Source organism: Rosa rugosa, chromosome 7, assembly GCF_958449725.1.
Source record: "Rosa rugosa chromosome 7, drRosRugo1.1, whole genome shotgun sequence".
Taxonomy (NCBI): Eukaryota; Viridiplantae; Streptophyta; class Magnoliopsida; order Rosales; family Rosaceae; genus Rosa; species Rosa rugosa.
In genome coordinates, this window is record NC_084826.1 from 29,864,495 (window position 1) to 29,887,145 (window position 22,651).

The 22,651-nt window shown below is 40.5% G+C and overlaps 1 protein-coding gene across 3 annotated transcripts; it reads left to right on the forward strand.

Moving 5' to 3' along the window:
• Positions 1-3,227: 3,227 nt before the first annotated feature.
• LOC133723377 (cold-responsive protein kinase 1-like) lies at positions 3,228-8,427 on the forward strand. 3 transcript variants are annotated; one of them, XM_062150204.1, is made up of 9 exons: positions 3,228-3,323; positions 3,404-3,825; positions 5,570-5,976; positions 6,209-6,334; positions 6,569-6,696; positions 6,885-7,098; positions 7,252-7,483; positions 7,622-7,772; positions 7,857-8,427. In XM_062150204.1, the coding sequence occupies exons 2-9, from the start codon at positions 3,446-3,448 to the stop codon at positions 8,172-8,174; spliced, it is 1,956 nt and encodes a 651-aa protein (XP_062006188.1). In that variant the 5' UTR covers positions 3,228-3,323; positions 3,404-3,445; the 3' UTR covers positions 8,175-8,427. The 3 variants fall into 3 exon arrangements, with proteins under 3 accessions (XP_062006188.1, XP_062006189.1, XP_062006187.1); XM_062150205.1 differs by having other exon boundaries at positions 3,228-3,318; XM_062150203.1 differs by having other exon boundaries at positions 3,234-3,825.
• The last annotated feature ends 14,224 nt before the right edge of the window (positions 8,428-22,651 follow it).

A 22,651-nucleotide genomic window follows, 5' to 3' on the forward strand; every position in this document is an offset into this window, starting at 1 on the left:
TCACATCTTAACCGTTTAGTTTTTAGGTATATATGAGTAGACCACTTCTTCAAATTTTCAGCCAAATTGATGATTGTTAAAGCATCCAAAACCGCAATTTACAAGAACGGTTTAGGTTGGACAGATTCGGTTTGTTCGTGTAAATTGCAGTTTTGGATGCCTTAACGATCATCAATTTGGCTGAAAATTTGCAGAGATGATCTATACATTAGGACCTAAAAACTTAACGGTTAAGCAGATGTGAATAAGTGATCAAAAAGTTGTCAAAATATAGAAATCCGTACTACTGTGAGCTAAGTTCAGGACCTCCTTAGCATAGAAGGACTGTATGTGTGTGTGTGTGTACTTTTTTGTCACTGATATAGTATTATAGTTGGATCCATACATCCATTGCTTTTAAAGAAGAAGAAAAAAAAATAGTCTACCAAAAACATCATAAGGACTTGTAAAATCTAAACAAATACCAGTAAATCAATTCATTAGAATCAATCAGAGTCCGTATAGAATTTAAATAATTCGTGAATTAAGTAAATCCATAGATTATAAAAACTCAAACAAAATCTTTTAAAATCTGAATTGAATACACCCCCATTAGTTTAAAATGAAAATATTTTCTATGTGTTTTTTTTTTTTTTTTTTTTGAAGTGGGCCTGGTGCGGCTGCCCTCAAGCCTTAATTAATGAAATTGCAGAATACAAGGGGGGGACATAGAGCCTGAACCCCAAATGACAATAAGCATAGAGAGAACATCCTAGATTAAAACCCGGATTCTCCACAAAATCTATGTATTCTAACAAGCACCAATTAGCAAAGAGTGCACAAAATCTATGTATTTTCTATGTGTTTTCTTGTGCTTGTTAAGTTTTTGCGTTTCGGATTTGAATTTATTTATTCAAAATTCGGGGCGTGACAATGATAAGGAATGAAATTATGTGCTTTGTCAAAAAAAAAAAGAAAAAGTTTTGTTATATATGTATTATCTACATGCTTCATGATCGGAGGTCTCCTAGAATCAGAGGCTTGGTGTGGTTACACCACCAGCGCTGCGTCAGGGCCGGCCCTGCTAACTAAAATACAGCAACATGAGAATGAGAAACAAGATGAAGAACACATACCTCAATTGAAATTGTTGAGTCATGTCTTGAGAATCCATGCGAGTGGTTGAAAATAAGATGATGGAGTGTGGAGAAGGAAAGATGTGTTGCAACCTTTAGGGTTTAGAAGAAGAGAGAATAGAAGCACGATTCTTTTTTTTTTTTCTTTTGATAGATAATTTAAAAATAAAAATAATTGAAGTATTTATTAAGTAGTTTGTGGAGTGAATATAAAATTTATCGGCATATATGGACCGTATAAGAAGCGCCATTTTTTGTATTTGGATGGGAAAATTTTCTTTTCAAATGTCGTTAGTGGGTTTGGACCTAAAGGGGCAAACGTTTGGAAAACGTCTAGCTTACATTACCATTAATTTTTTTTTTTTGGTGTGACATCATCATGAGTTTTATAGTATGAGCATCTGACGTATTTTTGTGTATGAAGAAAAAAATATATATACAAGAGTCCACTAGCTACATGTACATACAATATTCCAAAATTCGCACAAACTAATTAACCCTAATGATAATGGCACAGTTATGACTTATGAGGTTTTGATCGGTTTGTGGTTTAGCAGTTTAGGTGAAGTCTTGATCGATCCGGATGAGTTAGGTGAAGTCTTGATCGATTGAGATGGGTTTAGGTCAAGTCTTCTTGATCGATTGAGATGGGTTTAGGTCAAGTCTTCTTGATCGATTGAGATGTGAAATATTGGAATTAATACTGTATTACTTCAGTTCAATATTAGCCTTTCATTCTTACTTTACATGGATACAAATAATTTTCAACTAATGTTAACCTCTTACTAGATGTTTCAAAAAAAAAAAAACCTCTTACTAGGTCTGGTGAAGAGTGTTTGTTGTTTGATTCCCTTCACCTATAGGGAAACCCTTTTAGTCTTTGGCCTCGTTTGGTTTGTGAAATTTGATGTCTTGGGAAAGAAAATTAATTCACTTCATGTGTTTTTTTTTCATTTTTTTAAAAGAGGATCAAAGGGTTTCACTCCTGTCCCATGGTGACTCGAACCCATGACTTCGTACATAGGTAGTGGGCCTCGTTTGGTTTGTGAAATTTGATGTCTTGGGAAAGAAAATTAATTCACTTCATGTGTTAAGTGTAGTTTTTTAAAGAAAAGAAATAATGAGGAAAAGTGAATCCTCCTATATACCCTTCAAGGGATTCATTTTCACTCACTCTTTTGTTTTTGATTCATTTTCACTCACTCTTTTGTTGCATTAATTACTCACATTTAAAGATTTTATTGTAATTTCGATCTTAATGTTACCAACGTACGAATGAAAGTTCGTGAAAATCTTAAGGAAATCTTAATTTCTCATCTTATAAGAAAAGATAAAGGAATCAGTTTTCTTCCGCGAACTAACTGAGGCCTAAGGCTCTAAGATAGAGTTCAAGAGGCCAGGATACGTCTACGATCATGATGTTCTCAAAATGGCAAAGACCACCACGCTAAATTTGTTCACAAGTAGCAATCGAGGGGAAGCAAGCCATGAAACAACCTAAACAAGCCTCCCTAATTTTAGACACCGCTAGAGCACTAAAAGTTGCTTCTGGTCAGCATCTACAAGACAGTGGCCCTTGTGCAGGTCCACAAGGAATGTGCTGCCAATTATCAGAGAGAGGCTGCTAAGAAACCACTTATCCTATTTACAATTATTTTTAATTAATTAATTATATATATATATCAGGGGTTCTTGGGTGCGGACGTCCGTACCTAAGGATTAGGTACGGATTTCTCAGTTTTCTCCACTTTCCGATCATAGTTTCACATCTTAACCGTTCAGTTTTTAGGTCCTAATGTATAGATCAGCTCTACAAAATTTCAGTCAATTTGGTGATTGTTAAGGCATCCAAAACTGCAATTTACCAGTATAAATACGAACGGTTCCGGTTCGAAAGATTCGGTCCGTTCGTGTAAATTGCAGTTTTGGATACCTTAACGATCACCAAATTGGCTGAAATTTTGCAGAGGTGATCTATACATTAGGACCTAAAAACTGAACAGTTAAGATGTAAAAATGTGACCGGAAAGTGGTCGAAAACAGGAAATCTGTACAGAAATTTCGGTACGGACGTCCGCACCTGAGAAAAATCCTATATATATATATATATGTGAGAGGGAGAGAGAGAGAGTCCATGATCGAATGATGCTATATATCTTGCATATTGAAGCTCATCGATCTGTTCCCAGCATTAATCTGCAAAGTGATGTAACTCTAGTGGTTTTGTTTATCTTGTTTACTCATACTCAATATTTCAAGCTAAATAACTTTGTTCTTTTCTTGTTTAGTCTCAGCTGTAGACATACAGATTCCCAGTAATTAAAAAAGTCATGATGAATAAGAAGATATTGACAACACTGTCAATAATTACGATCAGCCAGATATGGTGGTGGGCTTGTGTGAGTGCAGACCCGCAGATCAATCTTCTGAACGAGGGTTGCAGCCAGTACAACGCAACCAGCCTGTCCAACTTCTATACCAATCTCAACGCCACTTTCTTGGACCTCAAAGCGCAACTACTCAACGGCAGCAAACACTTTGCAACGGCGCAACAGGCCAAGGGCTCCGACCCCGTCTACGCCATGACGCAGTGTAGGAACTACCTCTCCTCCGCCGACTGTCTATCTTGCTTTGCCGCCGCCGTCTCCCAAATCCGCAACTGCTCTGCCTCCAATGGCGCACGCGTCGTCTACGACGGCTGCTTCCTCCGGTACATACCACCTCCTACGTACCTACTATTATTCTTCCATTTTCTCTATTTATTTATTTATTTCTTTTAGTTTTAAATTTTGTTATATTTGATGATTTTTCAAAGTTAGGCAGAGCCCTTAAACGTTAATTAATGGAAGACCTCATATATCACCCAAAGACATAGTGGCAAAACTCCAGGAAATAGCAACGGCATGCATGCATGATGCATACTAGGTATAGAGTCATCCATAAAGCAAGTATGTACACACACACGTACACACATAGTTTGTTTTGCTAATCTGATCATTCAGTGTATTTCTACTAATACTTTCCTACCACTCAATGACCATAATATGCCGGCTTCTTGTAGCTACAATATTCAACTCTAATAATGATGCTGCGCAATAAAATTAATAGTTGCTCGAGTCAATAATTCAAATTTGGAATTTGCAACCCATTAGCATAATCCGACGGAATTAGAAAAGAAATAGAAGTCAAAGAAATCATGTGTGTCGTTTTCTGAATTCAAGTTGGTGCCGGCCATCCACATTTTAAATCAGCAACCTCTGAGCATTACATATTGATACCAGTTCCTTGATACCACAGGTATTCTGGTTTAATATGACATACTGTTGAGGTGGGGCTGTCAAATAATTCGAAAAATTGATGTGTAACAACTTAAATCAATTTGATGATCCGATTAATGTCAACTCAATTATTCCTCCTTCCTCAACGAGATGTCATACCGGCCTACAAAATCTAGATTAGTTAAATGGTTATCAATACCATGTTGATCATTGAAAAAGAAAATTTACTCATACCGTTGGTGTCAAAAAATATTCGGCCATATCGATGATGGAGTTCATTCGATCGATCAGGCCAAAGCCGTATCATTTGCTCTATCACCCTGATTCTTCTTTGGCACGCAAGGTTTTCCGGACTCATGATGCTTTTAGTCATGTCAAATATCTCTTTTCTTAGTTAAGCTAAGATTTTAGATTCTACTTAATTGCTTACATTTAACTTAAAGCCGGCCTATTAGTCGGAAAGCATCATATAGTACAACAAAAGCCTAATTGATACCACCGGATGAAATCCCTCTGTGCCTCAAGATCCCATTTATGACCGGCAAATTGTTAGCAAAGGTGAAAACTGTGGCGGTTAAAGTTACAGCCTTCTAAATAGGAACTTGCTAATCCATGGTCCCGAACCATCTTTTGTACGTACTATGATTTCTTCCATATATCATTTGTCTCTATGTAAGTGCAATCTTAGAAAATATGAAGATGTTAAATGCCATGTACCTAGATCATGCATGGAGTTTTTTCAAGTCATGCTCACCATTCTAATTTTGTATTGTGCAATAACATATCAGAATACAAAAGGCACAAACTAATTAAGGAGAACACTAAATATGTAATAACAAATCAAACAAAATAAATAAAACAGTAACAATCACTGGTATCTCAGCCATGATCATTGTATCATATATACTAATGCCAACTTGCTTGAGCAGATTTCTTAATTTACAACTGCATTTTTCTGTATCGTTCCAATTCTATCAGATGACCTCTAAGAGACATGCTACTTGGTTTGGAGCTCCTATGTGATAGGGCAGGAACCAAAACAGAGAATGGAACTCGCTTTCGACCTGGAATTAATATAGTTATATAGATAATGAGATCCAAAACATCTAGAAGTGAAATGAATATGAATGTAACTGCATTTTGGAAGTTTGATATCAGTTGTCTACTTTTGTGTAGGTATGAGAGCAGTGGTTTTTTTGACCAGACTGTAGCTACCCTTCCTGGTAATGTAGGACTCTGTGGGAATCAAACTGGATCGCCTGCTACAACCTTTACTGCAGCTGCTGAAGAACTTCTAATGGATCTTCAAGTTGCTACGCCCAAGATTAATGGCTTCTTCGCAGCATCTAAGGAGGTAGTTAGCAGTAGTGGAAACACAACAGTCTATGGTGTGGCACAATGTGCCGAGACAACTACCGTAACTGGTTGCCAAGATTGTTTGAAGGTGGCATACACCAATGTACAGAGTTGCCTTCCCGATACAGAGGGTAGAGCAGTTGATGCCGGTTGTTTCTTGAGGTACTCTGCTACTTCTTTCTTCCCAGATAACCAGACTACTAATATCACACCTTTCTTAGAGAAAGGTACGCAAGATCTCTTACTTCTAGATGCTTATTCAGCTAGTCCTATCATCCAAGTACTTTATTGAATATTGATGTTTCATTTCTTTTTGGACATGGTTATTTTCATTAGCTATGCCCCCTCTAATTTGATTAGAGATTTATGGAGGGGAGACAAAAGATGTTTGACGAATTTCTTAGTCCTTAATTTAGTGCTTGAAAAGCATAGTTAATTTTATGATATATTCTCTTTCAGGAGGTAATTCAAGAAAGAAGGCCATCATCATTGGAGTAGTGGTTGGAGGTGTAGGTCTTATTTTACTCATTGTTGGAGTTTTGATCTATTTCAAACTTTCAAGGAAGCCCAAGACGGTTCGTAGAGGTATTGACTTGCTCACAACCATAGAATTTGAAGTTTTACTTTTGAGATCCTAAACTTTGAATCCTAAATTTCGTTGTCTTATTGCTGTATTTACTGTTTGCGTTTACTTTTCTTAATCCTATCTGTAAAGCAGACAAGTTCTCATAAATGTTAATACAAAAGCATCAAAGATACTGGACCTGTCTCTGTGTTTTACGAATATATCGAAAAAATTCACATTGCCTTCTTTTCTAGGAGACATATTGGGAGCAACCGAGTTGCAAGGTCCAGTGAATTATAAGTATAAAGATCTGAAGTCGGCAACAGCAAATTTTAGTGATGCAAATAAGCTAGGAGAAGGAGGATTCGGGGACGTCTACAAGGTAAAACAAAATACTACACAATTAGATGCTCTGTGAAAGATTTTAATGTTAGTCCTTGGTTTTTTGTTTTTGTTTTTGGTCTGAATGTTAGTCCTTGGTTACACATACTTTCTCAGAGTATATTCAATTATTCTAGTTCTGATTGCATAATCTTAAGTACTTTCGTTTACAATTACATCCTTGAACAGGCAACTCTAAACAATGGGAAAACAGTTGCAGTAAAGAAACTAGCTATAGTCCAATCAGACAGGGCAATGACAAGTTTCGAAAATGAAGTCAAGCTTATAAGTAATGTACATCACCGGAATCTAATTCGCCTTCTTGGATGCTGTAGCAAAGGACCAGAATTACTTCTGATATATGAATACATGGCAAACAACAGTCTGGACAAATTCTTATTTGGTAGTCCTCTGCTCCTAGCCCGGGCTAGCTCTAAATCCATGCATATAAACAAATATAAATAAAATGTGCCTATGATACATTTCATTCAACTTTAATGTTCATCTGCTTATTTCAAGGTTCTTTCTTCTTTTTTTTTTTTTTCCATGGAAATAGGTGAGAAAAGAGGCTTTCTAAACTGGAAGCAAAGGAATGATATAATCGTCGGTACAGCTAGGGGTCTAGCCTATCTACATGAGGAATTCCATGTATGTATCATACATAGAGATATAAAAACCAGCAACATTCTCTTGGATGATGGTTTTCAGCCAAGAATTGCAGATTTTGGGTTGGCAAGGCTTTTACCCGAGGATCAAACTCATCTTAGTACCCGATTTGCAGGAACATTGTAAGCTAAAATACTCATCTATATTTCATCACTTCCAGTACTAGCCTCTAATGTATACAACCATGAAGGCCTCAATCCCTCAAGGAGTGATACTTGAAGCTCATCTCTTTTTAACATTAATTTGATGTTGTGTGACAGAGGATACACAGCACCTGAATATGCAATCCATGGTCAATTGTCAGAAAAGGTGGATACCTATAGCTATGGAGTAGTAGTCCTTGAAATTGTAAGCGGCCAAAAGAGCAGTGAAATCAAATCTGATACTATGGGTGAATTTCTCCTCGAAAAGGTAACTTCAAAACTCTATATCCTTCTTTTAGTCTTATAGTACCTGATGATGATGCACACTGAGTTTTATCACATTAATGGCTAGGCCTGGAAACTCTATGAGAACGGCCAGCACTTGAAGTTGGTCGATGAAACATTGGATCCCAACGATTATGAAGCAGAAGATGTGAAAAAGATAGTTGAGATTGCTCTAATGTGCACTCAATCATCACCTGCTCTAAGGCCAACAATGTCTGAAATTGTTGTTTTACTCAAAAGCACAGGCTCTTGGGTAAATAGGCCGCTTACTAGGCCTGTGTTTGTTGATTCTGACCATAAAAGAGTACGGGTGGACACGTCAACTTCTACTGGTTCCTCATCATCCAATGCTACCGCATCCATCTCTCAACTTTCAGGTCGCTAAACTTTGTGGGAAGACGGTGTGTGTGTGTGTGTGTGTAATGGAACTGCATGTACATATATATGGGTGCCGGTTTATTCTCTTCAAACTTAGGGGTTTCGATTTAAAATTCTGTATCCGTATTTGAAAATAGTCTTCAACAATTTTGGCTATTAGTGAGTTTCCTCACCATGTTTTGTCTAGAAATTAAAGCCTAATGGCTGAACTATGTAAATATTTTGCACTTGCTGTGATTGCTGTGAAATTATATGTTTTAGTAATGCAAAACTAGGCTTCTTTCTATGCCAAAGGTTGGAAGGTTTACTCTCATAGCCTAATAAAGATGAGGTGTTTCAAGAATTTGGTTGATTAATTGGAAGAAAGCTACTATTCTCAGGCTCCACTTTGGATGACATGAACGCTGAGAGGTATTGAGCTGTCTCCAGTTCTTAGTACTGTTCCGATCCCAAGGCTTTTGGAAGTTCGATCCAATCTCGAGATAGCTAGCTCAAACCTTTCACCATTATATGGGAAGGGTGGAGATGCCATTGGATACGGACTCAGAAGTCAGAACCAAAATTTAAATCATTCAGCTCACAGTGTGTTTAAGTAAAATAGATTCGAGAGAGAATTGTAGAGAGAGATGTGTATTATTATTGAGAATAGGAGCCCTATATATAGGGATTACAAAGTGTTAGTTCTAATGTTACAAGGAATACCAATCCGTGTAGGATTGGGAAATCTAGAACCTTCTCTCCTATTGCTATTCCTAGTTTGATAAGGCACACTAAGTCGATTTTCCTTCAACACTCCCCCTTGTGCTGCTTCAAACTTGGAGGTGACGCTTCATCCGTTGCCTCGTTAAAAACCTTGCCAGGTAACAAAAACCCTGTGGGATAAAAATAACCCTGGTCGAAGGACAAAAAGAGCACAACACGTCCTTCACTCTTCGAGATCGAACATGTAGACATCATAACTCCCCCTGATGTCGATATCTCCCCCTGATTGCTACAATCGTGGGAGTTCGGATAACTTTCTCAATCCGATGCTCTTCACATGTTTCTCGAAGGTGGATTTAGGTAACGACTTAGTGAATAAGTCCGCTACATTATCCTCTGATCGGATTTGATTCACTTCAATCTTTAGAAGTGATTGTTGTTGCTGATTATAAAAGAACTTAGGCGATATATGCTTGGTGTTGTCGCCTTTGATGAAACCTAACTTCATTTGTTCAATACAAGCTGCATTATCCTCATAAATGCATGTAGGTTCATCTGTGGTAGACTTCAAACCACAACTTCCTTGAATGTGTCGAATTACAAACCTTAGCCATACACATTCACGTACAGCTTCATGTAGAGCAATAATCTCTGCATGATTTGAGGAAGTAGCAACAAGAGTCTGTTTCGTAGACCTCCAAGATATCGCAGTGCTTCCCATGGTAAAGACATAACCAGTTTGGGAGCGACCTTTGTGAGGGTCAGAGAGGTACCCTGCATCAGCAAAACCCATCAATACATTATTGTCGTTTTGATGGAGGGAGATAGGGGACGCCGGCCACCATGAGCGGCGGCGGCGGCGGCGGCGGCAACATGGCCGGCGGCCATTCCATGGACGGGGGCGTTTTGCCTTTTGGGGTCCGATCCCAACTTTCCGTCATTCCTTTTCTCTCTGTAGGGATAGAATAGGCCCATATCAATCGTACCTCCTAGGTATCGAAAGATTGTCTTTACACCAATCCAATGGCGGCGTGTTGGCGCAGAGCTATGTCGAGCTAACAAGTTCACTGCAAAAGAGATGTCTGGTCTTGTGCATTGAGCTAAGTACAATAATGCGCCTATTGCACTTAAATAGGGCACTTCGGCCTCTAATGGTTCTTCGTCCTCATCCTTTGGACGAAACGGATCTTTTCCGGGCTCAAGACTACGACCAATCATGGGAGTACTCACAGGCTTTGCTTTATCTTCATTAAAGCGCCTTAGGATTTTCTGAGTATATGCAGACTGATGGATCAAAATCCCATCACTACGGTGCTCGAGTTCTAAACCGAGACAAAACCGTGTTTTCCCAAGATCTTTCATCTCAAATTCGGATTTCAAGTATTTAGCAGTTTCCTTCAACTCATCTAGAGTTCCAATTAGGTTCATGTCATCGACATAAACTGCTACGATTGCAAATCCGGAACTTGTTCTCTTAATGAACACGCATGGGCATATTTCATTGTTAATATATCCCTTCCCAATCAAGTAGTCACTTAGACGGTTATACCACATCCGTCCGGATTGTTTTAATCCATATAGTGAGCGTTTTAATCTTATTGAAAACGCGCTCCGTGGTTTAGAACCACTTGATTTGGGTAATTGAAGTCCATCTGGAACCTTCATATATATCTCTGAATCTAGATCCCCATAGAGATATGCTGTAACCACATCCATAAGCTGCATGTCAAGTTTTTCGGAAACTACCAAACTGACAAGGTAGCGGAACGTTATAACGTCCATTACGGGAGAATATGTCTCCTCGTAGTCGATTCCAGGGCATTGTGAGAAACCTTGCGCCACAAGGCGGGCTTTATATCTTACCACCTCATTTTTCTCATTACGCTTTCTAACAAAGACCCATTTATGGCCAACATGCTTTACACTTGGGGGTGTCTGCGTTACAGGCCCAAATACCTGTCTCTTTGTTAGTGAATCCAATTCAACCTGGATCGCATCTTTCCATTTAGGCCAATCTGCTCTTCGTTGACATTCTTCAACAGAGCGAGGTTCGATATCATCATATTCTATAATTCCTTTTGCAATATGATATGCAAATGCATTATCAATCGCCATAGAATTTCTATCCATTATCTCATGTACACTAGTGTAATTTATGGAGATCTCTCTATTCTCTGGAGTTGGTTCTGACATTGGAGCGTCCCCCAATGATGTCTCTTGGACATAACCATAATCCGGAATATTCTCATGAGATGGATTATTCACATCGATGATTAATGGATTATTTTGTCCCAAACTCGCTTTCTTTCTTGGGCGAGAATCCATCGAACCTATGGGCCTCCCGCGCTTCCTGGCAGGAGCCATGGGCCTAGCCAAAACGTCACCATCACTGTGAGAGGGGACGTTGGCGCCATGCTCATATCCTCTTGAGTTGGCGTCATGTCCTCTAGTTTTAGGGACATCAATCCTTGCAGGCACGTTTGCAGCAGGTATGTGTGATCTCGTCACTTTAGCGATATCAGAAAACGCATCAGGCATCGATTCTGCTACATTCTGAAGATCGAGAATTCTCCGCACTTCAATTTCGGACTGTGCGGTTCGGGGATCAAGATGAGACAGAGTGGGGACAGACCACGACAATTCCTGTCGTTCCTGTTGAACATTGATGTTCTTATCTCCCCCTAACGACGGGAAGACTGTCTCATCGAAGTGACAATCCGCAAATCTAGCGGTAAAGAGATCGCCTGTCAAGGGTTCTATGTAGCGGATAATCGTTGGAGAATCATATCCAACATAAATGCCTAATCGTCGTTGAGGACCCATTTTGGTGTGCTGTGGTGGCGCAATTGGCACATAAACTGCACACCCAAATATGCGTAAGTGTGAGACATCAGGCTCATACCCAGTAACCATCTGGGACGCAGAGAATGGTTGAGTGGCAGTGGGCCTCAGACGAATAAGCACAGTTGCATGCAATATTGCATAGCCCCAAGCAGAAATAGGGAGATTGGTGCGCATCACCAATGCTCGAGCAACCATTTGTAGTCGTTTAATGGCGGCTTCTGCGAGACCATTTTGGGTGTGAACATGAGGAACTGGATGTTCAACATCAATCCCAATGGACATGCAATATTCATCAAAAGTTTTTGATGTAAACTCCCCAACATTGTCTAGTCTTATAGACTTAATAGGATGATCAGGGTGATGAGCCCTTAACTTAATTATTTGTGCTAGGAGTTTAGCAAATGCAGCGTTCCTTGTGGACAATAGCATGACATGTGACCAGCGTGTCGATGCATCAACCAATACCATAAAATATCGAAATGGTCCGTATGATGGTTGAATAGGTCCACAAATATCACCTTGGATTCTTTGCAAGAATGGTATATTTTCTTTGGTGTCCTTTGCATAGGATGGTCTCGATCCTAACTTTGCTAAAGAGAAGGCTTTGCAGAACGAATGATGGGCTTTAGAAACAACCAATGAGGATTTTGGTTGAGCCACAAAGTCACAAGTGACTTTAGAAGTAAAAGTTGGAGACAAAGGAGCCTTGGTGGCGTCAATGCCACCCTGAGGCCGCAGGGGGAAGGCGGCGCCGGCCAAGGATGGCCGGATTTGGGGGTGAACGGCGCCGTGAGCCGCAGGGGCTCCTTCGGTGTCCAAAAACCGAGTTTTACTTCTTTTCGTTCTGAAAAAGGGATGTCCGTGTGAAGTCTTTAATATACGGATCATCATGTCACGACCTGGGTGTCCCAAACGGTCGTGCCAAAGCCTATATGTGTCGGAATCCCATAAATCATCTCTCATGACATGGTTGGATTCAATGACTCGAATAGTGGTTGCATACAACCCACTAGAGCGACACATAAGTTTCTCTAAGACTCGTTTATGTCCGTAGTCATTAGAGGTGATGCAAATGAACTCTTGTCCATTCTCACAATGTGTTTCCACATGAAAACCATTGGCTCTTATATCTTTGAAGCTTAATAGGGTTCTTCCTGCCCTAGGAGCATAAAGAGCTTCGGTGACATTTAAAGTCGTGCTATTTGGCAACATAAATTGGGCTGGTCCTCAACCATGAATCAATTGAGATGATCCAGCCATCGTAATCACAGAAGATTGAGTAGGCGTCATCACAAGAAATAACTGCCTATTTCGAAGTATGGTGTGCGTAGTAGCACTATCCACGAGGCATTCTAGCTCTCCGGGAAACATACTTGAAATTAATAAAGTTCGAATCAAAATCGACACTTTATATCAATGAAAGCCAATGATTACGTCAAAGTTTCTAAATTTAATCCAAAAAGGGTAATCAAGCTTAGACAAGTAGTAGTTACTCAATCCGTTTGGTAATTCCAATTTGGTTGTGACCAGGTAAGGTAAGGCGAGATTTTGGTGGAGCGTTGCTCACTTTTAAAACCGTTCTCTCAGTTCAAACCTTGCCTAGACATCACAATTACTCTTGAGTACGCCTAGTGAGAAAGAGTTATAACCACTGTCTTTGTTGATAGTTTCCAAATTTTTTTTGGATTATGGATTGAAACCAATGACGCTTATATGGTCAGATTTTTATGCTTACGAACGCTCTTAGTCCGTAGCCTACGAACGCTCTTAGTTCGTAAAAATCGATGCTCACGGACGCTCTTAGTCCGAAGTCTTACGAACGCTCTTAGTTCGTTAATTGCGTGAATCCCCACGATTCCGCTTTTCAAGAATCGAACCCACGTTATAAGAAAGGTGGGATGTAGAAGAAGGGAGGTTTTCAAGTCCCCGAGAAAAGAAGAAATATTTAAATTTCGAATTATAGGAACTTCAAAACTTACTCTTTTGAATACTTACTTGTATTTGGATCACGCGCGTGTTGATGCAGGCGTGAAGGATTGCAGGTGTGCTATTGATCCTGGGTCGGGATTGCATATGCTGCTTCAATCCTAACCTGGGATTGTAACTTGTTTACAATCCTGGTCGTGGCTAATGGCTCGGCTGTGCTAGGCTTGTGCACTAATGGGATGGGGCCGAGAGTGTGGCCGGTAGGTTGCGTTGCTGGCCGACGGGGCTACAAAGGTAGCTAGGATGCAGACGCTGCAGGGGCAGCAGGGTACACAAGCAGCAGGGGCTGCGGTGATGCTGCAGGGGCAGCGATGCAGAGCTGCAGGCGCGCGGGCGTGTGGGCAAGCAGCAGCGTGCGCAGGGCGCGGGGACGCTGCAAAGGCAGCAGGCGGGCAGCAGGGGCCGCGGAGGCGCGCAGGGCAGCAGCAGCGAGCGAGGCTAGCGTGGGCTAGGAGCTTGCGACAGATTTTTGGGGAGAAGAATTTCTTTTCGGGTTTTAGCTTTTGTGGTTTAGGGCTCGTGCTGATAACGTTTTTAAGTAAAATAGATTCGAGAGAGAATCGTAGAGAGAGATGTGTATTATTATTGAGAATAGGAGCCCTATATATAGGGATTTCAAAGTGTTAGTTCTAATGTTACAAGGAATACCAATCCGTGTAGGATTGGGAAATCTAGAACCTTCTCTCCTATTGCTATTCCTAGTTTGATAAGGCACACTAAGTCGATTTTCCTTCAACACAGTGCAAATTATAGAGGAAGAGTGGTGAACATTAGTGAAAAGTATAACTAATTAAGCGCAAACAATAGCCTCGCTAAATGACAGCATTATACTGAGACAGCTAATTAGTTATACATATTACATATTAGTGATATTACATATTAAACCAACCAAAACCAAAGTTTCCATCTGAAGCATACCTTATAGAAAAACAAGTTTCATTGGGAACAGAACTTGCATGGAAGATGACATGCATATATCGGTTTAAAAGCAGAGAAAACTGTTTCTGTATAAATAGATACGTCAACTTTAGTTCTTCACAACTCCACATACATTGTGATTCTCTTACGGATTAAATATCTCGAGATTCTTACACTTTTGTATGTATATTCTCTTAATTCGTGTTCTTGTATCAGTTCATGAACATCTCACCTAGTAGCTAGAGAGAAACTATAACAACAATTCCTGAGGTATCCAAAGTTGTAAAGTTGTAGTTGACAGGCAGAGAGTTGAATCAGTAAAGGAACTGATGCGATTTGAATGAGAACTGAAAAGATGACAACGGGAACGGAATCTGGATCATTTCAAGAAACAAAGGTGAAAGAGTAACCTGGGTATCCACTGAAAAGTCATCTTAAGAACAAAACTGCCCTGGCTTCTCAATGCAGGTTTGGTGACCGTTTATTTATTACTGCAATTTCTTTGCATTTTTTTTGGTCTGCAGCTTCTTTGTACGAGAAATAGGTCAAAGAGAGGCTCTCTAAATGGGAGAAAGAGATTGATATATCAATAGTGGATACGACTATGGCTCTAGCCTAATTACATGAGGAATTTCATTTAAGTATATTACATAAGAAATGTAAGAACCAGCAACATCCTTCCTGACAGCGTTCTCTGTCCAAGAATTGCAGATTTTGGGTTGCAAAGGCTTCTATAATTAGTTTCATACTCATCACAATTATTAGTACTAGTTTGCAGGAATATGCAATGATCAACATCCTTAACTCTCCATATGGGCTGTTAGTAGACCCACCAGGCATGCATCAGTCAACAAAGATATGTGATCTCTGTTCACTGAGGCTCATTGTTATTTGCCTACTTAATGAAATTACTTTCTGGATTATATATACTGGTCACCTTGCTACTGCCTAGCTATTAGATGAAACCCACCTATAAAGTTGAACTGTCTGAAAAATGAAACTTGTCTGTAGGAGAAAATTATCTTGGTTAAACTCAAGTGAAAGGCATGTCTTATGTCCAAGGATATGCATCTGAACGAGGTGATCTGCATACTGCTTAGACACTCCTGATGCTCTTTTCCTAGTTCTCCCCCGGAATTTGTTTGTACCCACATTTGCATGTCCACTCCGACGTAGCTAATGTGTATAGTTATTGAATGACTTCTAATTACAATGAGCCGCTCAACAAGTAATTGGGAGCGATAGCCAAAAATGTTGGCCGATGAATAATTGGACACTTCGTTTGGTCCAAGACGAGTCAGACAAAGCTAGGCTTTTGGTTATCGGCCGGCCCGTAGTCATCGATTTGAGAGAGATTTATTAACTGAAAGCCCATCAGCCAATTGCTCAAATCACTTAAGTCAGTTTCCAACTTGGAAAGATAGCAGCCGATTGATAGATCGAGGCCGATAAGTGATACGGAAGAAAGTTGATCAAGTTAGTGTTTCAGTCGATTTGAAGTTTGTTAGCCGATAAGGAGAGTCCAATCCAAGATAGCCTACTTCAAGATTAATCACAGCCATTGATGACAACCGTCAAAGCCGATCAAGATGAAATCTAACGTCAAGTCAGCTGATGATAAGTATTGGAGCCAAATCAAGATAGAGACAGTGAGCCAAGAAGAAGCCGAATTTCACTCAACTTTAAAGAGCCAAGAAATCAATTCAAGTCACAAAGCAGCCAATATAAATAGAAGCATCGACAGAAGACATAACACACACAACTCCAGAAACTCAAGCCATCAAGCTTTTCTTATTTTCGTATTACCTTTTGTTTAGGTAGAAGTTCCGTATGTTTCCCTAGTTTATTTGCTCTGCTAGTTACAATTTCAATTGCTTTAATTTCCTTGTAGCCTAGTATCGATTTTGAATTGTTTTCTTTGTTTTCTTTCAAACAATAGTTAATAATTTTCAGCCATTCCATATTCCAGTTTCGTGGTTATTATCTTTTATTTGCTCTTTATTGTCTTTATGCTTTATTTGTTTGATCATGTTATTTACTGTTCGTAGTCGCATAGTAGCTATCAATCTTGAAGATTTCATCTGTTACGAGTTTACCTTTACAGTTAGCCGATAAGGAGAGTCCAATCCAAGATAGCCTACTTCAAGATTAATCACAGCCATTGATGACAACCGTCAAAGCCGATCAAGATGAAATCCAACGTCAAGTCAGCTGATGATAAGTATTGGAGCCAAATCAAGATAGAGACACTGAGCCAAGAAGAAGCCGAATTTCACTCAACTTTAAAGAGCCAAGAGATCAATTCAAGTCACAAAGCAGCCAATATAAATAGAAGCATCGACAGAAGACATAACACACACAACTCCAGAAACTCAAGCCATCAAGCTTTTCTTATTTTCGTATTACCTTTTGTTTAGGTAGAAGTTCCGTATGTTTCCCTAGTTTATTTGCTCTGCTAGTTACAATTTCAATTGCTTTAATTTCCTTGTAGCCTAGTATCGATTTTGAATTGTTTTCTTTGTTTTCTTTCAAACAATAGTTAATAATTTTCAGCCATTCCATATTCCAGTTTCGTGGTTATTATCTTTTATTTGCTCTTTATTGTCTTTATGCTTTATTTGTTTGATCATGTTATTTACTGTTCGTAGTCGCATAGTAGCTATCAATCTTGAAGATTTCATCTGTTACGAGTTTACCTTTACAGTTAGCCGATAAGGAGAGTCCAATCCAAGATAGCCTACTTCAAGATTAATCACAGCCATTGATGACAACCGTCAAAGCCGATCAAGATGAAATCCAACGTCAAGTCAGCTGATGATAAGTATTGGAGCCAAATCAAGATAGAGACACTGAGCCAAGAAGAAGCCGAATTTCACTCAACTTTAAAGAGCCAAGAGATCAATTCAAGTCACAAAGCAGCCAATATAAATAGAAGCATCGACAGAAGACATAACACACACAACTCCAGAAACTCAAGCCATCAAGCTTTTCTTATTTTCGTATTACCTTTTGTTTAGGTAGAAGTTCCGTATGTTTCCCTAGTTTATTTGCTCTGCTAGTTACAATTTCAATTGCTTTAATTTCCTTGTAGCCTAGTATCGATTTTGAATTGTTTTCTTTGTTTTCTTTCAAACAATAGTTAATAATTTTCAGCCATTCCATATTCCAGTTTCGTGGCTATTATCTTTTATTTGCTCTTTATTGTCTTTATGCTTTATTTGTTTGATCATGTTATTTACTGTTCGTAGTCGCATAGTAGCTATCAATCTTGAAGATTTCATCCGTTATGAGTTTACCTTTACAGTTACTTGTTATTATTTGGATTCAATTGACTTAAGCCCTGTGACCAGACAATTCATATTCACTCACACTCTCACAACCACACCTAATTCACCCGACCTTCAGCCATCAAGTCCTTGATCCAAAGGCAGCGAACTATCGGCCGAGAATCAGTTCCTTCCTCGGCCAACAATTGCTTGATAAGTCAGAACTACATCTACTACAACTACAATTGCACACTTGGCCTTCTGGCCGTGTGCTGGCACGCCCCGCAATCTACTCACCAAGAAGGACATTTGTTCCTTGATCTCTCGGCTTTCTGGCCGAGGTGATTTTCAGAGGCAACATCTTTTGGCACGCCCAGTGGGACTACAAGATTACTAATTGCTTAGTAAGGTTGAATGCAAGGGAAGGAGGTTAGTCAACAAAAACAAGACAACCCGTACAGTGTAAACAGGGGAAAGAAGTGTCTTCGGTGCGGAGAGTCTGGACATAATTCAACTTTTTGTCCATTACGGCCGAAGCTCGATCTTACTCCAATCAGAATGTCACTTGAGTCTAGTGGGAATGGAACTTCAGATTCTTCATCGGCAGAGCAATCAGCCGATGAACGTAGAGCTCAAGAAGCAGCCAAGACTGCAGCAGCCGAACTGGCCTTAAGGCAGGAGGCTACACAAGCAGCGGCAGCCGACGCCGCTGCAAGGCAAGAAGACATGAGGCGAGCGGCCGCAGAAGCGGCTTTGGCCAGACAATCTACTGACAGTTCGTCTAGAGGCTCACCACTTAATGCTTTTCCGGGTGCCTCAAATAGCGCGACTACTCCTGGCGCTATCATATATGCAGCACGAGACGGAAGAGTCAGAGATACTGTGGAAGCTGATTATTTCGAACCGGCCGGAGTGTCAGCCGAGTATATGTATAAAGTATTGAATGAGGTTTTTAATTAAGTTGTAGACGAATGAACTCGCTGCCCGAGGAGAAATCAACAATAGAACTTTGGTGGATCAGTTAGCTGCTGTTTTGGGAGAGAATACTAACCGATCAATCGGAGGATTGCAAACGTCTCTTGAGCAACTGAACCAAACAATGGCGGCTATGGTGAATGGTCAGAATACTTTGCAAACCTTGCTAATACAAAATCAACAATGCCAACTCAACCAAGCACTTCAACCTCCATGGCAGCAGGCTCATGCTTATATTCCACAGCCTCAGGCACAATTTCCAATTGGTGGACAGCTGTTTCAAGCTCAACCTCAGTTTGGCATGGCCAACAATTATGTGCAACAGCCGCTGAATAACAACAATGGTTTAGGAGGACAAAATCCACCTAGGAATGGGTTGACAGTCGAAGAAATTAGGAGAATCTGTGAAGAAACTGTAGGGCCGGCTCCTAGGAGAACGGCCAGGCCGAGATACACCAAACCATATCCGGAAAGGGTTGAAAACAGAGATTATCCGAGGGGATTCAAATTTCCTGACTTTCCTCTCTTCAGTGGAGATGATTACCAATCAACTATAGCACATATTTCTCGGTTCACAGCACGGTGTGCCGAACACTCTAGAGATGACGACTTGAAGCTGAAGTGGTTTGAAAACTCATTGACCGGCCCTGCACATGCATGGTTCGTTAACTTGGCACCTAATTCTATTCAAAACTGGGCCGACATGGAAAGAGCGTTCCATGAGCAATTCTATCGAGCTGAACAGGAAGTCACAATTGCCGATTTGGCAAAGATGTATCAGGAAGCACATGAATCAGCCCAAGATTTCTTAGACAGATTTAAGGCCGCAAGAAACAAGTGCAGAGTTAATTTGGGAGAGCTAGAATTTGTCCGGATAGCTCAACAAGGTCTAAATTACGAGTTGCGCAAGAAGTATGAAGGAGTTGATATTAGGGACATCTTTGAGTTAACCACTAGCGTGGCTAGATATGAGGCAATCATCAGAGAGGAGACACAAGCTAGATCAGCCTCAAAGGGAACTTATTATAAGAATCCCACTGTTCATGCGATAGAGGCCAATTTCGAAGGTTTGAAGGTCGAGGAAGAAGATTCGGCCGATATCAATGCTGCCGAATTGTTTATAAACAAGCCAGTGGTTTGTAAAGCCCTTGCAAAGCCAGCAAACCCAATCAAGGATAAACCTCAGCCGATAACCTATCATACCAAAGATGGCACACCTTTAAGATTGACACCTACCCGCACTTACACTTTTGATATCACAAAGGCTGACATAATTTTTGATCAACTTCTTGCTGAGAAAGTAATTAAATTGCCAAACGGCCATGTTATACCTAAGGCCGATGAAATTAGAAATAAGTCTTATTGTAAATTTCACAATTCATGGAAGCATTCTACTAATAATTGTGTGGTTTACCGTGATGCTTTGCAGGATCTCATCGAGAAAGGAAAGCTGAAATTCCCCAAGACGAGCAAACCGGCTCAGCTTGTTGATACCGACCCTTTTCCAGTCAACATGGTGTACGTCAACTTCCCAAGAGGTCACAGGAGGAATTGGCCAAATATGAACTTGTCTGATCCTAGGGCCCGTAGGAGGTATATGTTTCGTGACCAGAGGAGGGAGCCAGTTTATGATAGTCAGGATGAGGATGCATATGATATGACAATGCCGCTGGCTTTGAAGGCCTCATCGTCCTCTACTTCAAAAGCACCGCCGGTCAGTGCTGTGATTCTGTGCAGCCGTTGCAACTGTGAGGTAACCCTCAGTAATCTTCTGCAAATCAAGAACCAAGAATTAGCTACTGATCAACAGGTAAAGCCAGAGTTAAAAGCTCCAACTTATTGTGAAAACAGTAAGAAAAGAGATACAGGAAAGAAACATGCTGGCAATGACTTGGAGACTCCCACGGCCAATTCGGCCGAGGATGATGTACTTAAGCTTTTTGGCCCTCACAGGCCTAAGGGATTTTATCAGGGACAACAAACTTCCCAAAGTGTTTTTAAGAGGATAAAGGAATCTGAAAACGCCGAAAGCGGACGACTTTCGGTGAGGAGGAGGTTGACTTTTGAGGATGATGATCTAGAGGGAAATTTTGCTGATGGTTTCAATGGCCGACGACGATCAGGTTTTGACCAAGATGATCGATTTTATGACCAAGATTACTTTGCTAGAAATAGAGGCCGTAGACCTTATCGGACATATCGGCCACCAGTAACTCATGACAATAGGTGGTATGGCCGAGCGGCCAGAGATCAACCATTTTCCCCTTTGACAAAAACTCAAAAGAGACGCATGCAAAGGGAAGTGGCGGCTGCAAGGCAACAAGGGTCTGAAGGGCAGGAAATCAAACGCTCAACTGAAGCCGATAACAGAGAAGCTCCCATAATAAGAGAGGACTTTCATAAGGATTCAAGAGAAACTATGGAACTTGATACCATCGGTGACCAGTTTGAGAATGTTCTTAGCTTCCCAAAGCTACCTCATCTGCGGTTTACTGAAGGAGGGGTTAAGATCTTCAAACATCTCAACTCTCCATTTAAGTTGGCTGAATTAGAAACAATGAGAAAGTTCCATCAGAAACATTCAGCCCTTGCAGTCTATGGGCTTCCGAGGAGTCAAGATTATATTCTCAATACAATAATAGCAAATTCTGATGCAGATCATGCTCTGATTCGGCAGGGTTTCCATAGCCGATTCATTACTCCTGGTTTGAAAGCCTTGTATCAAGCACATCGTAAAGGAATCCAAAAGAAAGATATCGTCGCTCAAATTCCAGTTTCAGAAGCCGACTTTCATTTCCTTAGATGTTTTCATAGAAGTCACTCGGCTGAGAAAACCTATGGCATAACGCCAGAAGAGGTCCAGCTCGCAAGAGAACTAGATGATTATTTAGAAAAGAAAGACTTCGCAACTGAAGAGCAAGCGAAGGCCGATGCCAAAGCTAAGGATATTGAACAACAGAAAGAGATCCAGAAGGCGGCTAGGGATAAGACGCCAACTGGGAAAATCCCCACCATAAGAGTACTGAGAGGACAGGATCCGCCGTTCTCAAATCAAGATCTGGGGATGATGAAGAAATATCATAGGATGTATTCAGCATTGGCCACTTATGGCCTAACTGAGGAGGAAAGCGCGATGATGAAGATGTTGGAAACGGATCTGTCTTCTGAGTCTTACCTTATCACTGAGGATTCTAGCATCGGCTTAAAGATCAGTTATCAGGCTATGATGGAGAACTGTAAGATGGAAGCCAACACTGATAACTTGCCCATTTCCGATTCTGACCTTGCTTACCTTCGCACTTACCATAAACAACATCCGGCTGCTGAGATATATGGATTCACATCCGCCGAGAGCAAATTATTGGACAACTTGTCCAAATACCTGCGGGCTCGTGCCATTGAATGGCAAGCTGAGACAGAAAAGGCATCCACCAAGCTGACAACTGGGGCCATTGAAGAATTAAAGAAAGAGCAAGCTAGTCTCAATCAGCATTTGAAGGATGAGGAAATGGTAGAAGGTGCTGCCACGAACAATGGCAAGCAAGACGATTTTGGAGACGAAGGTGATGAGGAAGTCGATTATGGGGAAGAGGAGGAACAAGGTGACTATGATAATGAAGTTGGAATCGACTACGACATAGGAGATGACACAGCTTTTGACATAGAACACTTATCCCCATTTTACAAGGACGAGGCCGCTTTTGGAAAAGGAGAAGGTAATACAATGGACATCAACATGGTTTATGTCCTACCTTCAGAACTTAAAGCTCAACCAGGTCAGTCAAATGAGTTG